The 21,438-nt window shown below is 40.5% G+C and overlaps 1 protein-coding gene across 2 annotated transcripts in view; it reads right to left on the bottom strand.

Annotated features, from left to right (window-relative positions):
* The window catches only part of ERN1 (endoplasmic reticulum to nucleus signaling 1), a 105,998-nt gene that overhangs the window by 12,532 nt on the left and 72,028 nt on the right, over positions 1-21,438 (bottom strand). The window contains exons 4-13 of one of the 2 annotated variants that reach the window (XM_058169012.1): positions 18,211-18,289; positions 11,683-11,755; positions 10,600-10,722; positions 9,547-9,648; positions 9,186-9,447; positions 6,150-6,228; positions 5,538-5,694; positions 3,478-3,617; positions 2,049-2,240; positions 963-1,224 (exon numbers count right to left, since the gene is read on the bottom strand). In XM_058169012.1, coding sequence (XP_058024995.1) covers positions 963-1,224; positions 2,049-2,240; positions 3,478-3,617; positions 5,538-5,694; positions 6,150-6,228; positions 9,186-9,447; positions 9,547-9,648; positions 10,600-10,722; positions 11,683-11,755; positions 18,211-18,289 — 1,469 coding nt within the window. The remainder of the gene's footprint in view (positions 1-962; positions 1,225-2,048; positions 2,241-3,477; positions 3,618-5,537; positions 5,695-6,149; positions 6,229-9,185; positions 9,448-9,546; positions 9,649-10,599; positions 10,723-11,682; positions 11,756-18,210; positions 18,290-21,438) is intronic. The other variant, XM_058169013.1, reaches the window with a different exon arrangement.

Below are 21,438 nucleotides of genomic sequence, written 5' to 3'. Positions count from 1 at the left end.
ATTCCCTCCCTACTTTAGGGGAAGTTTGCTACAAAATCCCCATTTCCTCCCGATCAGCTGGGACTTGGAAGGCAGAGAATAGATGGGGGCAGGGCCAGTCAGAGGTGGTATTTGCTGGTTCTTTGAACTATTCAAAATTTCTGCTGCCAGTTCTCCAGAACTGGTCAGAACCTGCTGAAACCCACCTCTGGTATATGGGCAGCTCATGGACCTAAGATTTTGTTAACTTGCCATGCTGCAACATACTGTAACTTCCCTAACCTGGTTTAGTCTAGAGGTGTTGGATTTCAGTTCTTGTGATGCCTAATCAGCATGGCTATTAGGTATGATTGCTAACAATTGTGGGGACTGAAATTCAATCCAGAAAGCATTGCTGATGAAAGCTTTCCAACCCTTCAACCCTAAAGATAGCAGTTCCTGAAATGTTTATATAAGGATGGGAAACATTGAATGGAGGAAGACCTGTGCTAGAGAAAACTCTTTACGCACACTGGTTTAGTGGACAATTGTATGAGGTTTTCATCTAGTGCAGGGGTCTCCAAGCTTGGCAACTTTAAGCCTGGAGAACTTCAACTCCCAGAATTTCCCAGCCAGCAAAGCTTAAAGTTGCCAAGGTTGGAGACCCCTGATCTAGTGTTTAAAAATCAGATTACATCACATTAACACAAACCTGAACTTAAAAAATATCACAGCTACGGTAGCCAAGCCTTCAACTCTGACCCATTAGACCTGATGGGAAATATCATTAATCCTAACCCCACTGGGGGAAATATATATATATATATAAATTTATATTTCTATACCGCCCTTCTCCAAAGACTCAGGGCGGTTTACAGCCAAAATAAAATAATTACACAAAAGTTAAAAAACAAAATAAATCTTTAAAAATCTAATTCAATTGGCCGAAATTTAAAAATAGTGAAATAAAATTGTAAAAAAAAAAAAAAGTTGAGTTTTAACACCTCCTTCTGGTTCGGTAGAAAGGCAGCTTCCAACGTCAGAGGCAGAGAGGTTGGAGTAGGCAGAGTGGTTTGATGTCTTGGGTGATGTATTCGGTGAGCTGGCGGCTGAGCCATCTTGCTTGACACAAGGACCCTCCAGAGCTTCTGCCTCAGGAGGAAGGTCTATGGCAGGTCTGAAAGGCTGCTGCTTCAACAACTGCAGCTTCTCTTCGATCTGTTTCTGGAACTGCTGGTGCTGGCGTTGTTGCTGATGGTGCATGCTCTTAAAAGAATTTTTAAAAAAGTAACCATAAGCAAGATGAATGAGCTGAAATGAACTCATAAACCCCTCTCTTTCCTTATGCTTTCAATTTCATACTTTGTTAATTCTGGGAACTGTAATATGAAGAAGTATTGCTCTGAGGAAAGCTTCTGAAAAGACTCAAAAATATCACATTCATTGAGACAGGAGTATACTATGTAAGGGTTAACTATATCAATGTTGGCTTTAATTTCTACACCACAATGCCTAACTGCATAGAAATCTGATTTCATATGTTTTCAGTGATGTGGAAAATTCTTGGCAAATCCAAAGTAAGAGTTTCTTCTTTTGATTATTTATTTTACTTTTCACACAGAAAGCAGAAATTGAGTGACCTGGGATGCCTAAAAGGCTTCCTTGTCAAAAAAAAACTGAACATGTCTATACCTCCTTATCCATGCCCAACCATTCACTATTGTTGAAAAAGGGCCGGATAGCTCAGGCTGGTAAGGCCTGTTATTAAGAACACAAAGCCTGCAATTACTGCAGGTTCAAGCCCGGCCCAAGGTTGACTCAGCCTTCCATCCTTTATAAGGTAGGTAAAATGAGGACCCAGATTGTTGGGGGGGCAATAAGTTGACTTTGTAAAAATATACAAATGGAATGAGACTATTGCCCTATACACTGTAAGCCGCCCTGAGTCTTCGGAGAAGGGCGGGGTATAAATGTAAACAAAAAAAAAAAACAAAAAAAATTGTTATATTATTAAGACATCCCTGGCTCAAGAGTTCATAGAATATAATTTGAGCATGAACATTGCTTTAAAGTGATGGCTACACACATACCATGGGGTAGGTAATAACAAAGGCTACCCAGCCAACAAGCAGGAAAGTGCTCAAGAGAACAGTGGCAAAGTCCTTCAGGATGGAATCAACCGGAGCCTCTGGTCGGGTTGTAGCTTGGCTGGTGGTCTCGGCCGCATTCTCTGGAACAGGGTGCGGCAAATTCTTCCCGGGACTGCCAGCCATATTAATTGCCTAAGAAGCAAGAACTGCATCAATTTGAATGATCCCCTCTCTGCTACGACAGCTTAGATTTGTTTTTTGAACCATTAGAAAAAAATAATGCAAAGATACAATTTTCAGCCTTGCTAAGAGGGAATGAAAACTGGCCCCAGCAAAAAATATACTATATATAGCTTTCAAAGATCAGGTTTAATGTTGACAGTTTCACATTTTAGATTTATTGGGGGGGGGTTTAAATTCTAAATTCAACGTAGAAAGTAGCCAACTCCTCGTAGTTGATCTGTTTTATCAGTCTACATTCAAAGGGAGGCTACCAATATTTCTCAATCAATATTGGACATTTCACTCTTGCATAGAGGGCCTTCAGTGAACTCTCATCCAGAGATCAGGCATGCTTAATTTATCTTCTGCAGGGCTCCTAACCTTTGAATATATAGCTGGGGTCCTTACCATGTTACGCAGCAAGCCCACCCACACCCTCGGTCTCCTGTTCCTCTGCAAGACCTATAAAATTACTGATTCCAGCCAACAGAGCTGCAAACTCTTCCTGTGCATCTCCTAGCAAATGAAATGCAATGATTCCATTTTGAATGCACTGTTGTTGTGTAGAAAGAAGATATCATTGGGAATTAGCTCCTTAGTGGCAAGGTAATGGCCAAACCATTTGAGGTAATCTGAGGAATGATTTTAATCTTAAGGTCATCAGTAGGGCCTATTCACACACTTTTAAATGGGGAATCCATCGTGCTGGAATCGATTGTTGTATCACCGGTATATATGGCATATTAAAATGTGTGTCAACCCCCCCCCCGCTGTTCACATCTGCTTTTAAGGTTAATTTGAATGGTTAGGGTTTCTAACTGATCTCTAAGTAGGATTTTTAACTCTAGTTCTTTATTGCTGATTTTAGATAGTTTTGTGGAATTCTGGAGATATATTATTTGATATTTGTGTTTATTTTTATTTTGCAAGTAAGCCAATTTGAAAAGGCTGTTTGGCCTTTAAGAATAACATAGGCTCCTGAAAAACAATACATTAATAATATATTTGCTTGGGGAAATGTACTGACAATATTTGATGGTTGAATCTATTTAAGAAAGGCTGTTAAGGAAGCCTACCTGTAATCTGCAAGGAATTGCATCTAAGATCTTTATTATATTTACTTCCATTTATGTACATTTATTTTACAGAAGTGGAATATTCTCTAGTAAATTTGTTAACTGGGTTTTTTAAAAAAAACCAAACAAACCTCTTCAAAAACCTTTTTGTCTGAATCTGCTGGGATTACATTTTCCTGACGTTTCGGCAAGTTGCTTGGAAATTTCTCCAGGATCCTGGTTGAGGCTGATAATGGAGTCTCATGATGCCCTTCAAATAGGAACATGGTTTCTGTTATTCCCAAAGGAAAAAAAAATGTCCACGAAACAGTTTCACACAGTATACTTTCATTTAAATGGCTCGAAAATATGAACAGTCCCAGTTAGATGATCAAAGGTTAATTTAACTCAGAATTCAATTTCCAATTTCTTGGAACATTGCAAACAAGACAGGAAGCCAATAACTGTCCTTCTCTGTTATTTGTTCCCAAAGCTGGTTGTGTCTGAGGTGCCATTCAACTATCATAGTAGCAGTCACTCATAAGGTTGCCTTCTAGGACTGGAATCTATATGGCTCCAGAGGTTGGTTGTCATCCCTTCCCGAGAATTCCTTCTCATTGGCCAGGCTGGCTAGGAATGCCTGGAGTTTTAGTTCTGCAAATATCCAGAGCCAAAAGTTCTTTACACCAGTCTAAGAGATTACCCAATCTCACTTAAAAGAGAAAACATAACAGAATGACAGAGTTGAAAAGCACCTTGGAGGTCTCAGAAACCCTGCTCAGAAAGGAAACCCTATAGCATTTCAGAGAAATCTCTTCTTAAAAACCTCCAGTGTTGGAGCAGCCACAACTTCTGAAGGCAATCCGTTTCACTGGTTTATTTTTCTCACTGTCAGGAAATTTCTCCTTAGTTCTAGTTGCTTCTCTCCTTGATTACTTTCCACCCACTCTTCTTGTCCTGTCTTCTGGTGCTTTGGAAAATAGGTTGACCCCCTCTTCTTTGTGCTAACCCCTTAGATATTGGAACACTGCTATCATGATGATTAGGGGACTGGAGGATAAAACATATGAAGAACGGTTGCAGGAACTGGGTATGTCTAGTTTAACAAAAAGAAGGACTAGGGGAGACATGATAGCTGTGTTCCAATATCTTAGGGGCTGCCACAAAGAAGAGGGAGTCAGGCTGTTCACCAAAGCACCTGAGGGTAGAACAAGAAGCAATGGGTGGAAACTGGTCAAAGAAAGAAGCAACTTAGAACTAAGGAGAAATTTCCTGACAGTTAGAACAATTAATAAGTGGAACGACTTGCCTTCAGAAGTTGTGAATGCTCCAACACTGGAAATTTTTAAGAAAATGTTGGATAACCATCTGACTGAGATGGTATAGGGTTTCCTGCCTGGGCAGGGGGTTGGACTAGAAGGCCTCCAAGGTCCCTTCCAACTCTGATGTTATGTTATGTCATCCAGTGGTGGGATTCAAGTAATTTAACAACCGGTTCTCTGCCCTAATGATTTCTTCCAACAACCAGTTTGCCAAACTGCTCAGAAAGTTAACAACTGGTTCTCCCGAAGTGGTGCGAACTGGCTGAATCCCACCACTGATGTCATCCCTAGTCCTTTTTTTCACTATAGACAAACCCAATTCCTGCAACCTGCTTTGAATTCTGTTGTGGAATACCTCTGTGGAATAGTTGCATATTGTATCCTTTTACGTTAATACCCAGGATCTGAAAAGAATCACATTGCTAGTTCATTAAAGCTTCAGTTCTGGGTTTCAACTTACTGATAGCGAATGAACTCAACAAGTCAGGACCTCAGATGTAACTCTGGAAAATTCTTTTTGTACTTCATAATAACTTTCTTATATTTAAAATGACTTTTCCCCTTCCAAGTTCCCCTTCCTAATATATATTTTGCAAAAGCCAGAAACATAGAGAACTTTCTTTAAAACTTTAAATTAAACCAAGTATAATATGGTAGCAATTGACTGGCTTCTACGAACCTGCTTTTTTGTGCATTATTGTTAGTAGATTCATAAAAAAGAGAATTTTATTATTTTTCCATCTCTTGTTTATTAAAAATCCATCAGAAATTAAATGGAAACGCAGTTGGATTTACTTGGACACAGTATGCTTCAAGAATGTAATACTTATTTTAATTTTCCTTTGTGTTCACCAGAGGGCAGTATAATGTAGAAAAAGCCTTTCTGGTACCTATTAAAAGCCAGTGGTTCCTCAGATAATGGAGTCCTTTCTTTGATTTAAATCCAGGTTGAAACCTTAGATCAGTACTTGGGGTGATCACACATTCTTCAATGGTGACTCCTTGTATTTTGGGGCCTTCTATCAATGGAAGGGGACTTCCCCGGGGCTAGAAAAAGAGAGAGGAACGATGACAAAAATGTGGGATCTTTAGGTACAGGAATGGAACATTTAATACTTTATAAATGTAAACAAAATAAATTCTTCCATGGATTTAAACATTTCACATTTATATACAGCCCTGTGGAATTCACATAGCTTTTCCATTTTTTGTTACTCAATTTGGGGATGGGCAGCTTATGCTTTTCAGAAATTTGGAACTGTAATTCATGCAAGTCGCTGTCGCCAGTCACGCTGGCAAAGATTCTTAAACATGGAGTCCAAAACATGTGGTAGCTTATGTTAGATTTAAGAAATCCAAGTATTTTTTTCCCTTTAATTAAACCAAATAAAGGGAACTAAACAGAATTCATTAAATATACTGGGTGTGCACCCAAACTGTGGTGGAACAGACAAAGAAGAGAGAGATCTGATTTGTGGGTTGCATCTGCTCTGCACACTTACCATAATAGCCACCCCTTCGTGCACCATTGATGGCGAAGCGTATAAGCCGGTTGAGTATTTCCCTACATAAAGTGTTGGCCTAGAGGAAGAACATTGGGAACCAGGAAGAAAAAGTTAATAGTGCGATGCCTGTATTATCCAGCATGCTCAACAGGTACAGTGCCCGAGGCTTATACAAATGTTTTACGCTAAGGAAGATTGCGAAAATAGGGAAACAATGAAGTAAACTTTGCCTTGAAATTGTCCTTGGAAAATAAACAGAAAGGGACCCTTGAACTTAACCTATTATTATGGGTTCTCAATTAAAAGAAGGGACTGATTGAAGAATACAGTACAGGCAGTCCTTGACATGACCATAATTGGAACCAGAATTTCCATTGCTAAGCAAGGCAGTGGTTAAATGGATTGAGCCCGATTTTATGACCTTGTCTTCAATGGTTGTTAATTGAATCACAGCAGTTAAGTGAATCATGGAGTCATTAAGCAAATCTGGCTTTCCCCATTGACTTTTGCTTGTTGGGAAACCAGCTGGGAAGGTCATAAATGGCGATCACATGATCCTGAGATGCTACAACCAATGCAAATACATGCCAAGCACTCAAATTTTGATCACGTGACCAGGGGGATGCTGCAATGGTCATAAGTGTGAGAAAGACTCGTAAGTCACTTTTTTTACTGCCACTGAAAATTTGAACAGTTGCTACATGAATGGTCATAAGTCAAGGACCTCCTGTATAGGTCCAGGATTACATTGATAGCCGTAAGATTATTACAGCAGAAAGGCCCTACAAAGATCAGTGTGCCAAGGAATTACCGTACTTTTCAGAGTATAAGACGCACCTTAGTTTTTGGGGAGGAAAATAAGAAAAAAGCTGATTGGCAGGTGGATTGGCCTCCTGGAATACCCCCAATCAGCTATTCCCAGAGGTGAATTTTAGCAACAGGTTCCTTGGTTGTGAGCTCTGTGCCTTGCTCTTTTTTTTTGCCTTTTTTTTTCCTGCCTCTGAAAGCCTCCAAAACAGAACTTCAGAAAAAAAAGCCTCTGAAGCTCTGTTTGGGGGTTTCTTTTCTGAAGCTTCTTTCAGCCTCTGAAACCTCTGTTTGAGAAGCTGGGTGGAGTTACATTTGGAGTATAAGATGCACCCAGATTTTCACCCTCTTTTTAGGGGGAAAAAGGTGCGTCTTATACTACAAAAAATACAGCACCAAGGTCTTAATGCAGACTTGAACAATATACACACTCTCCTCTCCTTCTCCCTCTCTCTATTTTCAGTTGTACATCATCCTCCGTAGATATTGCTCTCAACATATTTATGCTTACTAGGCCAGTATAGAGGGACGCGGTGGCTCAGTGTCTAAGATGTTGAGCTTGTCTATCGAAAGGTTGGCAGTTCAGTGGTTCGAATCCCTAGTGTTGCGTAACGGGGTGAGCTCCTGTTACTTGTCCCAGCTTCTGCCAACCTACCAGTTCGAAAGCACGTAAAAAATGCAAGTAGAAAAATAGGGACCACCTTTGGTGGGAAGGTAACAACGTTCCGTGCACTTTTGGTGATTAGTCATGCTGGCCACATGACCAGAGATGTCTTCGGACAGTGCTGGCTCTTTGGCTTTAAAACGGAGATGAGCTCTGCCCCCTAGAATCGGGAACGACTAGCACATATGCGCGAGGGGAACCTTTATCTTTTTTAGGCCAGTATGCATTCACAAAAAACGACAGATGAGAAAGAACAGGCGAGTTTTAATGTGGGCCTTTTCTCCCTGTTTCTGGGTAACACCTGGCAGTACCTGCCTCTAGGTGGAAATTATTAGAATCTTTTTCAAGTGCTGCAAAAGGGTGGTAATTATTGTTTTTTGTATGGATTAACTATTGGCACAGCCTGTTTTTTCCTTGCACCCCTGCCTGTGTCACACAGATACACACTTGTATATATGGCTCACTTCATTAGGATCACTGATGTAGTGAACAACACACCCAGCCATGATAATTAATGGCTGACCTCAAACTATGTCCTAGAGCAGAGGTCTCCAACCTTGGCAACTTTAAAGCTTGTGGACTTCAACTCCCAGAGTTTTGCTGGCTGAGGAACTCTGGGAGTTGAAGTCCACAAGCCTTACAGTTGCCAAGGTTGCCAAGGTTGGAGACCTTTGTCCTAGGGAGACATTCAGGCCTCACACAGAATAGCCCCTGCCCAACCCTTTGCCTACATGTCACCACATCTGCCTACATCTGCAGGGTTTTATTAAAATTGTGTAGGAGATATCCTTGCAAGAGAAAGCAAATCTTGGATTTCTATTTGTATCTTTTGTGGCCCCTGTGCAGAAGCTTATTCTTGCTCTCGTTTTGGGGTTGGCATTAACATTTGTCTGCTGAGTTTCTCATGAGCAAATGTTAGTAATGGCAACAGAAGAGGCATCTGGAGTCTAGGCTATTTGAATTCTTTTCAATGCAAAGTGCTCTTCATCCATAACCCACAGACTAATACAAAAAAAGCTGTTGGCAAGTACAGGAAGTCCTCAAGTTATGACAATTGAGCCTAAAATTTCTGTTCTTAAGTGAAACAGCTGTTAAGTGAGCTTTGTCCCATTTTCTCACCTTTCTTGCCACAGTTGTTAAGTGAATCACAGCCATTGTTAAGTTAATAATATGGCTGTTAAGTGAATCTGGCTTTCCCATTGACTTTGCTAGTCAGAGGTCACAAAAAGTGATCACATGACCCTGCCACCATCGTAAGTACATGCCAGTTGCCAAGCATCTCCATTTTGATCACGTGACCATGCTGTAACAGTTGTACGTTTGAACAATAGTCATAAATCCCTTTTTTTCAGTGCCCTTGTAACTTGCCGCTAAACAAACTGCTGTAAGTCAAGGACTACCTGTAATGGGAGACTGTACTTGAACCCCATACTGAATCAGATTGATCATTGAATCCCCGTAAGAGAATGACTGAGCTGATTTGGTAATACTAAATGCACAATTTTTGACAACCAACCAAATAGGCTATGATTTGTGCGGCGGAAAAAGCCTCTCACACTCACATCAGTTTGCTTTTGGCCTCCGTTTCTTTGGGAAATGGATATTTCCATTTAGTGATGCGCCCAACTTCACCGGACATGAACGTCAAGTATCGCAGTGTTTCCACTCCCACATTGGTGTGCATTACTTTCCATAAGCCTTCCCGCTGCCAGATGTAAAAAGCTACAACGGGGGAGCCGTAATTCTGGATCCACAAGACGTCTCCGGACTCACTGTCCACAGTCACCACTAGTCCGTCTCCATTAGATGCAAAGTGAGACATTTCTGGAACGGGCACAGATAAAAAAAAACAACACATCTTCATAATTAGACACAACCAGTGGTCTTCTTACTTTAACCTGCAGGTAGGATTAATGTTCTTACTGTATTGGGCGTCTTCGTCAGGCAACGTTGCCGCGTAATTGAAGTAAGTGGCATTCCAGCGGAGTTCCTTACTCTTGGTATCGTACATGGTGATGGTATACTCTGTTGAAAGGAAAACAACGTTTTGTGAAGAAGAAAAAAATAACGATGGCATCAAATCTTTCTACTTTCTACAGAGCACAAGTGTACTGTGGAATGCTGGGAAATTCTTACCAGGTTGGCTATTATGGGAGAGAAAAGAAAAAGGAAAAAGTCTAATCCAGCAGAACTCTCACGATCTTTATGAAATCAGATATTACTAAGCAGTTTTCTCATTGGACAAAGCCTCAGCAGGCAGCACTGTCTCATTGTGAGTGGGAAGCTAATCTGATCTCTTGGTGTACGGCCTTTATCTTTATAAAGCACCTATCTATGAGCACGAAATATTCCAATGATAAGCAGGACTGAAGAAATACATGCATGTATACAGAGAGAGAGGGAGGGAGGGAGAGAGAGAGTCCCACTCACTAAATGAAGGGAACACTCCTAAGCTGACTCTGGAGCTGATATGGATTACCTGTGGAAGCCTATGAGTCCTGCAGATTGGCAAACCCTATTTTAGTTTTTTCAACACTGACACAAAGGATTGCAGTGGGTCACGAGGTTAGAATGCTGGGCTGATGTTTGAGACCCGTTGCTGCCATGGGGCAGGGTGAGTTCCCGTCACATGCTCCAGCTTCTGCTGACCCAGTGGTTCAAAAACGAGCAAGTACGAATAAATAAATGGGTACCACTTTGGTGGGCAACGGGGATGTGAAAGGAGCCCATAACAGGGCATCCCCCAGGCAACTGTGATGCCACCGGCAAATCCTTTCATCACAAAAATACTTTGGTTCTTCTGACACAGAAGTATAACACTGACAGAAAGCTATCTCAGAGGCTGAGGCGCAAGAATGTTCACTCTGATCTCTGAGAAATCAGGACAGGTCCCCTCCTAGGGACTCCAGGGTGGCAGGAGGACTTCAGTATAAGCATCTCCCTTTTCCAATGGCTTGGCTTTCAAAACTTTCTTACCTGTTCGACCAAGATACAGCAGTGAGGTAGATGGGCACAAGCTTTCAGCAAATGAAGAGGTTAAAGTCTGCTGTTTTTCTCCTGTTGCAAGGTCTACTACATACCAGCTGTCCTGCTTCTTCCCTAATAGTAAGCATCAACATGAGTATAATTAAGCTTGAAGGGAAGTAGTGGTGTTAGTCCTCGATTTACGACCATTTGTTTAGTGAGCATTCAAAGTTATGTTGGCGTTGAAGAAATTACTTATGACCAGCATTCTCATATTCAGGTAATAAGAATAAGAATTCTTGGCAACCAGTATCTATTTATGCTGGTTGCAATGTCCTGGGGTCAAGTGATTTCCATTTGTGACCTTCCTAGCTAACTTCCAATTAGCAAAGTCCAATAGGGGAAGCTGGATTTACTTAACGACTTTGTGACTCATGTAACAACAGTAGCGATTCACTTAAGAACCATGGCAAAAAAGCTCCCAATATAAATTTAATAAATAAAATAATAAAAAAATTGAGCATGACTCACTTAACTTAACAATAGCCTTGCTTATTGATGGAAGTGCCAATCTCAATTGTGATCGTAAATTGAGGACTATCTGTATTTTCAGAATCAGTTTCCTGTCTACTAGCCTCTAAGATGTATGCTTTTTCATCTGGATCTTCTATGAATATGAAACAACGGAAGCTCACAGCACTGGCAAAAATCCAGCCAATGAATTAATTACTGAAGACTAAGTAAAATTCAGGTAATCCCAAAACAAACAAAAAGCCTAAAGTCAAACAAGCAAAGAAGAACTCTAAACAACTGCAATATGGACACGGTTTTTGGTAGTTTGTCAAACATAACATTGTACCCGGCACACAAAATATTTCTAAATTAACTTCAGTTCATAAAAATGACAAAGTAATCTTTGGGTTGTTGCATGAGGAATTATAAGATTTAAACATGAGAAAATATCCGAGAGCTGTAATGGAAAGAAATTTCTATATACAAGTACTCTGGAGGCACATACCCTGTGTTTTATACTCACATGGAAAACGCTATAAAATACATGCAAATGTTATTTTTCAGTAGGAAATGGAACATTACCCATGTATAGAATTCCATCTGAACTGCGGCAAGGGGAGGCCTGGACAAGCTCTGGGATGGTGAATGGCAGTTTCTGGAACATAAATATTCATATTAGCCATCTTCACTTCATAGCAAACATTTAGCGAGGATTGCAAGACAAAGGCAATTGATGAATCCCATTTCAAAGCAGATTGTTATTGAAGGGGACTGCCAGATTTGATTTGTTTCACGTACGTCAATACCAATTAGCAATATCTGCCATCTGCATTTGCCTTGCGTCACACAAAACGACAAAAGATTTATATCAGCAAGTAACTCTGTGGGTTTTGGGTCATTGCTACTTTCCCAGAGAAGAGATATCTGTAAGTCTTAGTTTTTGGCCCATTTACTCTTGCATCCTTTTTGCTAAATATATGGTTTACCTCCCTTATTTTACTACTAATTGGAACTTTGTTCACATTCCCTAGGGAGCACCTTAAAGTTTCTATTTTGAGAAGCAAGTCCAGGAAAAAGGAGCAGGTGCTATTGCTCTATAATGGACACTTCTTTTCAGAGTGGAAGAAGATGGTACATCTATTTGCTCTAAATACTCCAAGATGTATGATGACAGAAGAGACTAAAATTGAACACACTGGCATGGATAGAGAAAGACAAAGACATCATAAATCAACCTTCCTAAACAGAAGAAAACAAAAAAGACCCTGTCTTCTCATTGTAATTATTTATCTAAAAAGAAAAGCAAACTGTCTTTTAAATGTAGTTATTTATCTAGTCTCATACTTCCTCGAAGGAGTTCAGGGTATGTCATGGCCCCATCGGAGCCTGGGTCTGAGGAGGGCGACGAGATGGAGCTAGGATCGAGGGAGGAACGATCGGAGGAACAGGACACAGGACGAAGCAGCCCCACATCCCTGGCGCCTGGGAAGGGTCGCCAGTGAAGGAGAAAGGGTGCAGGATGACCAAGCAAGGGGAGAGGAGAGGGCAGGCAACGGAGCAGAGAAGTGACGGAGCTCTGGGGATGAACAATTACCTCCCCTTCCCCATCCCGGAGCACGGAGAATGGAGAGGAGGCAGGATCAGTGCAGGGCAAGGCAACCCGATGACTCAGGAGGAGGGCACCCTGCCCCTCTTCACAAGGCTCATCTGGGGAATGAGATTTAATGAGATGCCACTGGGAGGGGCACTTGTTGGGAACAAGTCTCATGTGCTGCTCCCCATGTTGGGGCGTGCATAAGAGCACAAACGTACCTACCATTCCTGTCCTATTGTTTTCTTTCATTATATCCAATTAATATAGTTGTTACATGCTTATGCTTATATATATATGCTTATATATTATATAGTTACTTTCATGCTTATGCTTATATATACTGTTATGACAAAATAAATAAATAAATAAATAAATAAGTAAGTAAATAAATAAATAAATACTTTGCTGTGCCTTGTTCTGCTTGCTTTGCCCTGCTTGTTCCTGGCTAAGCTATGTGCGAGTTCCCAGCGACACAGTTCTGCTCTGTGTTGTGCTGCAGTCCCAGTGAACTCTTCCTGTGACAAGGACTCCTTGGAACCAAATTCCCTGAACTGTGGCCTCTCTCAGAACTATGCTGCTCCTCTGGACTAATAGCAGCCAGGAACTATTGGAGGTGCGTGTTTAGAGCTTTGCTCCTAGACTTGCAGTGAATGGTGGGACTTTGGGGGGAAAGTTGGAGCAATAAAGGGGAGCTAAGCCTCCGTTCTGGCTGTGTTGCTTCTGTGCCCTGGGTCATCACAGGGTAGTACAACCCTCTGTGTTTTACACTCACAATAACCTTGAGAAGCTAAGAATAGAGGACCAGCCCAAAATGAATCAATGGGCTGAATGGCCCATCTTGATCTTCCCAATCAACAGCCAGCACTCCTGCTTTCGATATCTCTAGAAATGCAGTAACTCCCAATGTTGAGCAGCGAAAGCCGAAGTGCCCACTTTTAGCACTGCCTAATTGTCCTGCTAACAAAGCTAAGTGCAGAATGTAAAATTCCACATGGTGTCCAGGACTGTGATCATTTGCAAGAACATACAGTGCATTCATCCAGTTTATGTGATGCATATCTGTTTGCAGCACCTACCTTATCCTCACACCTCTGTATCACAAAACTACAACACACATATGGCATGTACCCACTATAAAGATACTGTATCTAAACTCAAGCAGGGGTAAAATAGTGTAGTATTTTTCATAGCTACATAGTACCGGTAAAAAGCAACCTACAACTTCTACATTTTAGAGATGAAAATAGAGGCACTGCGATGTATCTGTATCACCCATATCGTCATACCCATATTACCCTCTGATTGCAGAGTCTTTGCCAGCAGCCATGCCAAATGGGGTAGAACGGATTTGTAATCCCAACCTATCTGGAGGACACATGGCTAGAAAGAGCAGTCTACCTAGTTCCATGATGGCGAACCTATGGCACGTGTGCCAGATGCGGTATGCAGTGCCCTCTCTGATGGCAGTTCAGCTCCACCGTGCATGTGTGCGTGTGCCTCTCGCTGGCCAGCTGGTCTTTGGGTCTCTGCCACACATGCGTGGGGAACATGGTGTGGCACTGCGCATGCATGTGTGGGGGCAGGACGCATGTGCAGGGGGCATGCGCGTACTGCATTTTGGGGGTTCGGGCACGCACGCGTGTGTTCACGCACACACTTTGGTCGAGAAAAAGTTAGCCATCACTGACCAAGCTCATATAGTAAGCTTTTATGTACAGTACCGTCAAGCCAAATTGATCAAAATTATTATGGTGCTTGAATGACCAACATCATATAGCGAAGCAAATTTGGCAGACAAAACTATAGTAATAAGATGACACATTTTATTTTTAGCTTTTTTTTTTGTCCCTTTGAGTCAGTTTTGACTCTTGTTGAGTACATGGACAAGTTCAGGCAGTTTTCTTGGCAAGTTCACAGAAGTGGTTTGTCATTGCCTTCTTTTTCCTAGGGCTGAGAGATTGACTGGCCCCAAATCACCCAGCTGGCTTTCATGCCTCAGGTGGGATTATAACTGACGGTCTTCTGCTTTCTAGCCAGGTGCCTTAACCACTACATCAAACTGGCTCTCTTAGCTCATTAATCTTTGCCAAATTATTCATCCCAGAAGGAAAAAAATATTGCAACCATTAAGGAAACCATTGAGTATATATGAATGAATAATTCAAGTGCCCTGATAGTAAAGTATTACAAAGAGAAAGCAATACAGGTAGTCCTTGACTTATGACCACAATTGAGCCCAAAATTTCTGTTGTTAAGTGAGACATTTGTTAAGTGAGTTTTGCCCCTTTTACAACTTTTCTTGCCACAGCTGTTCGGTGAATTACTGTGGTTCTTAAGTTAGTAACACAGTTATTAAGTGAATCTGTGGCTTCCCTGTTGACTTTTCTCACAGGTATCAAACTCACCGCGTTACATGATGTTTCACAATGTTTTCCCCATTCACGGAACTGGAGTGGGCGTGGCCTGTGCATGACGCATCCGGCCCATGAGCCACCAGTTTGACACCCCTGACTTCGCTTGTCAGAAGTCACAAAACGTGATTACATGACCCCAGGACACTGCAACCATCATAAATTTGAGTCAGTTGCTAAGCATATGAATTTTGATCACATGACCATGGGCATGCTGAACTGTTCGTAAGTGTGAAAAATGGCCATAAGTCACTTTTTCCAGTGCTGTTGTAACTTTGAACAATCACTTAATGTACTGTTGTAAGTCGAGGACTGCCTGTATCCAGTAAAAAGTATGAGATGAAACATGGGCTACGATTTCAAGAGCTTCAGCACAGCAAGGGGGCCTTCTAGTTTATAAGGAACTGCAGTGAAAATTATTTATCCCTCAGGCATAAGTGTAATTGTGTTTCTGGGATGAGCTTAACTGCCAAAATAGCAATTCTGACCCCCTGTATATATGGAGCAACATTCAAAAAATAAAAAATAAAATAAAAAGGCATGGCCAAAAGGTTCAAGATCACAAAAAGTACTTCATGTTTCGTATTTCAGATCTGTGGGCAGGAAAAAAACCACATTTCCTGTGCTGAAGTAGTACAATAAATATGCTATGAAACAGATCTCAATCTTCCAAAGAAATTGGTGAGAACGTACTAAACCACTTGAGTAAAGTGCATCTTAGAATTATTTCTAAACACAGTGTGATTTCTACTTTCTTGTGGGAAGATGAAAAGTCTAGCAAAATTGCCACCTTCAGGACCACAGTGTCCTTCAAAGATCTAAAGAAATGCCTTCTTAACACTCTAAAGGCTGCAAGTGCTAACAAAACCGTGTTTAGAAAAGGTTGGTTCCTACACAGACTGGAGAAAAGGTGACTTATACCGGCAAACCTTTTTCTTCGCTTCCTGCTGCCTATTTCAGCCTTCTCCAACTTGCTGCTTTTCAAATGTCTTGCAATTCCCATTCAAAACCCAGAGAAACATTTTTCCCATCAGTTGCTATCCTCTTTAATTTCAGATGCAAAAGTGGTTGCGCTTTCCTCTAACTAAAGAAACTGTTACCACTCTGCCTTTAGGGCAATTTGAGAGGAAACACATTTTTCCCCCAAAATTGTAAGAGGAAGTTATAACAGTTTCAGAAAGGAAAAAAAAAACTTTGTAGAAAGCCAAATTTAATCTCTATTTCATCACAAAGCTGCTGTTCTTAAGTAACTAAGTAGAAATCTCTGATGAGTCCTATTTAACCCTTACATATTTTGAAAACAATGACAGAGGCACTACGGTCTAAAGTTAACCAATGCAGTTATCCCAGACATCCATTTTTTTCCTGGAATAGGGTGGATTTTTGGATGCTTGCTTGTCTGATCTCCTTGAGACTATAATTAATTGCCTGGTTCTCTTCTTGCTTCATTGAAAGATGCTCCCAAATCCAATTAATCTCTTTCAATATTGTACGTGTAATGTAATTCAAAAATAAGCCAAAGCGTTTATTAGGCTTATTGCAAAGCCAAAATCATTTTCCTTAAGACAACAATGAACATTTTTAATTCAGTTTTCCCTGCTTCCAAAGGAGGAGTCTGGGCATCACCATATGCATTACCACATGCCATTCCTGGAATTATAAACCTAAGCAGGCACTAACAGTTAACAAGCTTCCAAGACAATTACCTAATCTGTACAATATTTTCATAAAAGCAGACTTATTATTATTATTATAGATTTTACTTGTTATTTATTATTTTATACTAGAATTTTTAATTGTATATTTACTAAATGTTTATATTTGTTCTCGTCTATGACTGTAATAAACTGAATTGATTGATTGAATTGATAAATGCAAAAGTTTTACCAGGCGAAAACCAGTACTTCAGACCATATAGAATAATTGACAACTTCAGTACTATGAATCTGGTTTGCTGATTGGAACAGAAAGCAGAAAGAACTATAAATTTAGGAAGAATATATGTGCTTAAGATGTTTCCTATTGTGACCACCAGGCTTATTTAGGTTGCATAAATATCATACCTCCACATTGCAGTATCTTTTAACGTATTTTCCCAACAAGTATATCTGCAACCTTCTAGTAAGAAACCTAGACCATATATATTCCTAAACCCTAATGTAGTTTGGTTTTGGCTTGACAATCTTATTCCAAGAAAGGAGCCATAGTTTATGAACCACAGTAGATGAAATTGTCTATTGCCATATACTAAAAATCATCATGTTAGTGGAATTGATGAATCCATGTTAGTCAAGGTGCAATGGAGGCATTCTATTCCATCATCTCTGCATTCTTTTTGCTCTTCTTCCAACCAACTGTTGGATTTGCAATTTTTTTTTTTTGTTTACATTTATACCTTTATAATTGACATACCATAGCTCTGTATTTTAAGAGATTAGCTTTTTGCTAACTCATACTGCAGATAGTCCTTGACTAACAAGGGCTGCTCAAAGCTACAACAGCAATGGAAAAAAGCGACTCATAACTGACCCTCACACTTAATGTAGCATTAATTGTAGCATCCCCAAGGCCACATAATTAAAATTTGGATGCTTGGCAACTGGCAACATCCTACGTTCATGCAATCACCATTTCTGACCTTCCTTGATTCTGTTCCCAATTTGGGAGCAATTGAGGACTGCCTATATAGGCCCTTGAATCTTGTATAATGTGACATATAGAAATTTTCACAACAATGATTAATGTAGAAGAGCTCTCCCAGATCTGAATGTTTATCTCTGGAGATAAACCATTTGCAGAAGTTTTACAGCTTCCTAATTTTTCTTAAAAATAACTCCAAATGTTAGTCAAGTGAGGGTTTGTTTATATAATGGGGGAAAGAGAAAAAACTTTTTTGTCTGGGGTAAAAATATATTGAAAATTACTATATGTAGGCTTCTTGTCCAGTGTTATTCCTTATAAAATCACAATTTTACATACATTGTCAAAAGAGATCTCCCTTAAGCAGCAAGACAAGCTAGATAAACCTGCTTTGTTCATCTGAAAAAGCTGGGTTTCCCATTTAGTGAGAACAAAATAATTACTTTGTGATCAAATTATACGTACAGTTAAGCCTTCGTTATTCTTGCCACCAAGCGTGTAGAGGCTTCCATCATTGGGATCAGGAAGAAATGCTGGCCTAGGACTGAAGAAATAATTAAAACAGCAATTACTGCATCACATTTGTGAAAAGAAGAGGCAGCAGAGTTGTGGTCAGTGTACATTTTCTTGTGAGCATGGCTATATTACAAAACAGATGTGAGGTTTTTTTTATTTATTTTTTTGTTTTTTTGTTTTTTTTTATTTGCATTTATATCCCGCCCTTCTCCGAAGACTCAGGGCAGCTTACACTATGTTAGCAATAGTCTTCATCCTATTTGTATATTTATATACAAAGTCAACTTTTATTGCCCCCAACAATCTGGGTCCTCATTTTACCTACCTTATAAAGGATGGAAGGCTGAGTCAACCTTGGGCCTGGTGGGACTAGAACCTGCAGTAATTGCAGGCAGCTGCTGTTAATAAGGCCCCCTTTTTAAAAAAATCAAATATGTTTTTAATTAAGCACAGTCATTTAAACCAGGGGTCTCCAACCTTAGCAACTTTAAGCCTGGAGGACTTCAACTCCCACAATACCCCAGCCAGCAATATCCCACAATATCCCAGGAATTCTGGGAGTTGAAATCCTCCAGGCTTAAAGTTGCCAAGGTTGGGGAGCCCTGATTTAAACCATGGGTTTTGTGTGTACCACCAGCCTCTGAATTTGGACGGACATAACATAGTAATTTTTCAAATTACTTGATTTCAAATTATTTTTAATCTTTCAAACTACATGCCACATTTCAATTTGGAAATTAATTATATGGGTTCATTTTAGTAATAATTTCTAATCAGCTGTTCTGGTAAAACAGGGAACAGGTTGGGCAGATGTTGCTGAAATACAAGCTCAAGCAGCCTTGCAAACCAGAGTTACCTTGCCTATTCCTGCTGAAGATCAATGTTAGTTTACGAATTTGTTAGTTTGTTAGTATTTGTTAGTTTATGAATCAGCATGCCTCTTTTGAAGCAAACACCATACTGAACTGCTCTTCAGTCAAGAATAAAGCTGTAATGTGCAAAATAAACTTCAACATATTGTTCATATTAAAATAAAAGACTTTCAGTACATACTTTAACATAATCTTAGACTGACATTTTGATTTTTTTTCAGAAGTCACTCTGGGAGTTGAAGTCCAAACATCCTAAAGCTGCCAAGGCTGAAAAACACTGCTCTATGCTCTTGTGCCCACTGTATAGTTTTATTTATTTGGGCTTTAACTCATTTTTCTACTGCCCGCTGCAACCTACAAGGACTTCTGGCCATTAAGAGTTGCAAACTCAATTAAAAATGACATTAAAAAGAAAGAAGTCATTTAAGCCATAAGGTTTTTCAGGCACCATAACAAACTATTAGGGGTATTCTGAGAGTGTCAAAAAAGTGAAGATGGCAGCCACAGTTACTATAAAATCCTGCCGCCCTTTACATGCATTGTACAGCATACTGACTAGGGAATTCTGGGAATTGAAGTTCACACATCTTAAGTTGACAAGGTTGAAACAGACTGTACAAAAACATAGCATTCTCTAACCCTCCTGTTGTTGGCGGATCACAGAGCTCCCCAGCTTTCCTGCTTTGTAGGAGACAAGTAATTATTGATTATCCTCCCAGCCTTTAAAGTATATTTGAAGTGTCTTCTGAGAAGGAATGCGACAACTCACCATGGCCAACTCGCCATGGGACAGCTTGCCATAGGCAATTCAACAAATACAAAAAATACATTACTTTTGCTGGAACCATGACCAATAATAATAAAGAAAGTCAATCCAGAAATACAAGAATTACAATAATTTGCAAGTTGTCCTGCAGCGAGTTGGCTATGGTGTATTGGCCAAAGTAAGCTTCTTCTGAGCATCCTGCACAAACTAGTTTGTGCCAGGGTCACAGAGGAGATGGGCCAGGCGGAAATTGAGGAGCACTATCTCTTAGGCTCAGTAGTGGGTTTCAATTTTGTTTGCTACCGGTTTGCTTGTGGGCGCGTGCAAGGGATGCTTCTGCACATGTGCAGAGACGTCTGGGCGGGTGGGTAGAGCGTCCTGCCGCTGCTACTGGTTTGCCCGATCCGGCGGGAACTGGTAGCAACCCACCACTGCTTAGGCTTTATGCAATTTAGCACAGACTTGGATCAAGGTCTCAGTACCACATGATCTTGAGAAAATACACAGCTCCTAATACTCCCATGTTTCTCTCTAAAGTTTGGTGCACCAGAATAGTTGTTAACGGATACCTAATGGATCCAGGTAAAAGTGACTGATTTGACCAGAGCAGATATTAAAGTTTTGAGAACCACGACAGGTTCCCTGAAAAGAAATAGTGAGTGAATCACTGGAAATAAGAGGACACTTGTACCTTGGAAAAAGAAAGGGATCTGTGCATGACCCTTGCCTGTCCAGAGACTGGAGCTCAAAATGCCTAATGGAGCCAGGTCTGCACAATAGTCCTGTCCCCAATGCCATTTGCAAGAACCTATATTGGTGTCATGATTTACATCACCAGTCAACAGCATGATCAGTCAATTGATATTGATATATTTGGTGAATTGCTGGCTGTCTTCACAGTTTTACTGCAGGACCTGGAAAGCTGCAGCTCAGATGTTTTCATTCACTTTCCAGGCACTCAGTGGTAGCCAGCCTGCGTTTGGATGTAGAACTAGGTTTTGAGGCAGGATGTCTGGGTTTTCCATGTGGTATCCTGAGTGCTCCTATGTCATTTCTACTAGGGATCGTACAAGTGGCCTTGTTCCAAAAGTCCTTTAATCTGGATCTGCCCTGATTCTGTAAACAGATCATGCTGCTGTCTACACCAGTGGGTATCACACTCTCACCTGGTCTGACAATACTCTTAGAACCAATCTTATTGTCCTCAGCTCCAATAGGTTAAGCAGCATGTTTCCCACCTTTGAGGGAATGCACCAACTTATTTAGATGCGAGTTCCTCACACCACCAGGTTTGGCATCTGTGACCACTCTGTGTCCGATTGGCATTCCCTGAACCAGATTGGCTGAGAACATTAATATAACTATTTGCATATAGATGAAATATGATGGTAATTTGGTCCTGGATTAGGAGAAGGACCTACTGTAGTACCTCAAACCATCTTCCACTATAATTTTACCTCAGCTTCCTTGACACTGGGATCACAGTCTTTTGGAACTCGAGGGTCTGCCGCTAAGATATACCCATTTTTCTTTCATCTC

Source organism: Ahaetulla prasina, chromosome 2 (genome assembly GCF_028640845.1).
Source record: "Ahaetulla prasina isolate Xishuangbanna chromosome 2, ASM2864084v1, whole genome shotgun sequence".
Lineage (NCBI taxonomy): Eukaryota > Metazoa > Chordata > Lepidosauria > Squamata > Colubridae > Ahaetulla > Ahaetulla prasina.
The sequence above is the reverse complement of the archived record's forward strand: the minus strand, read 5'-3'. Positions and strand labels throughout refer to the sequence as shown.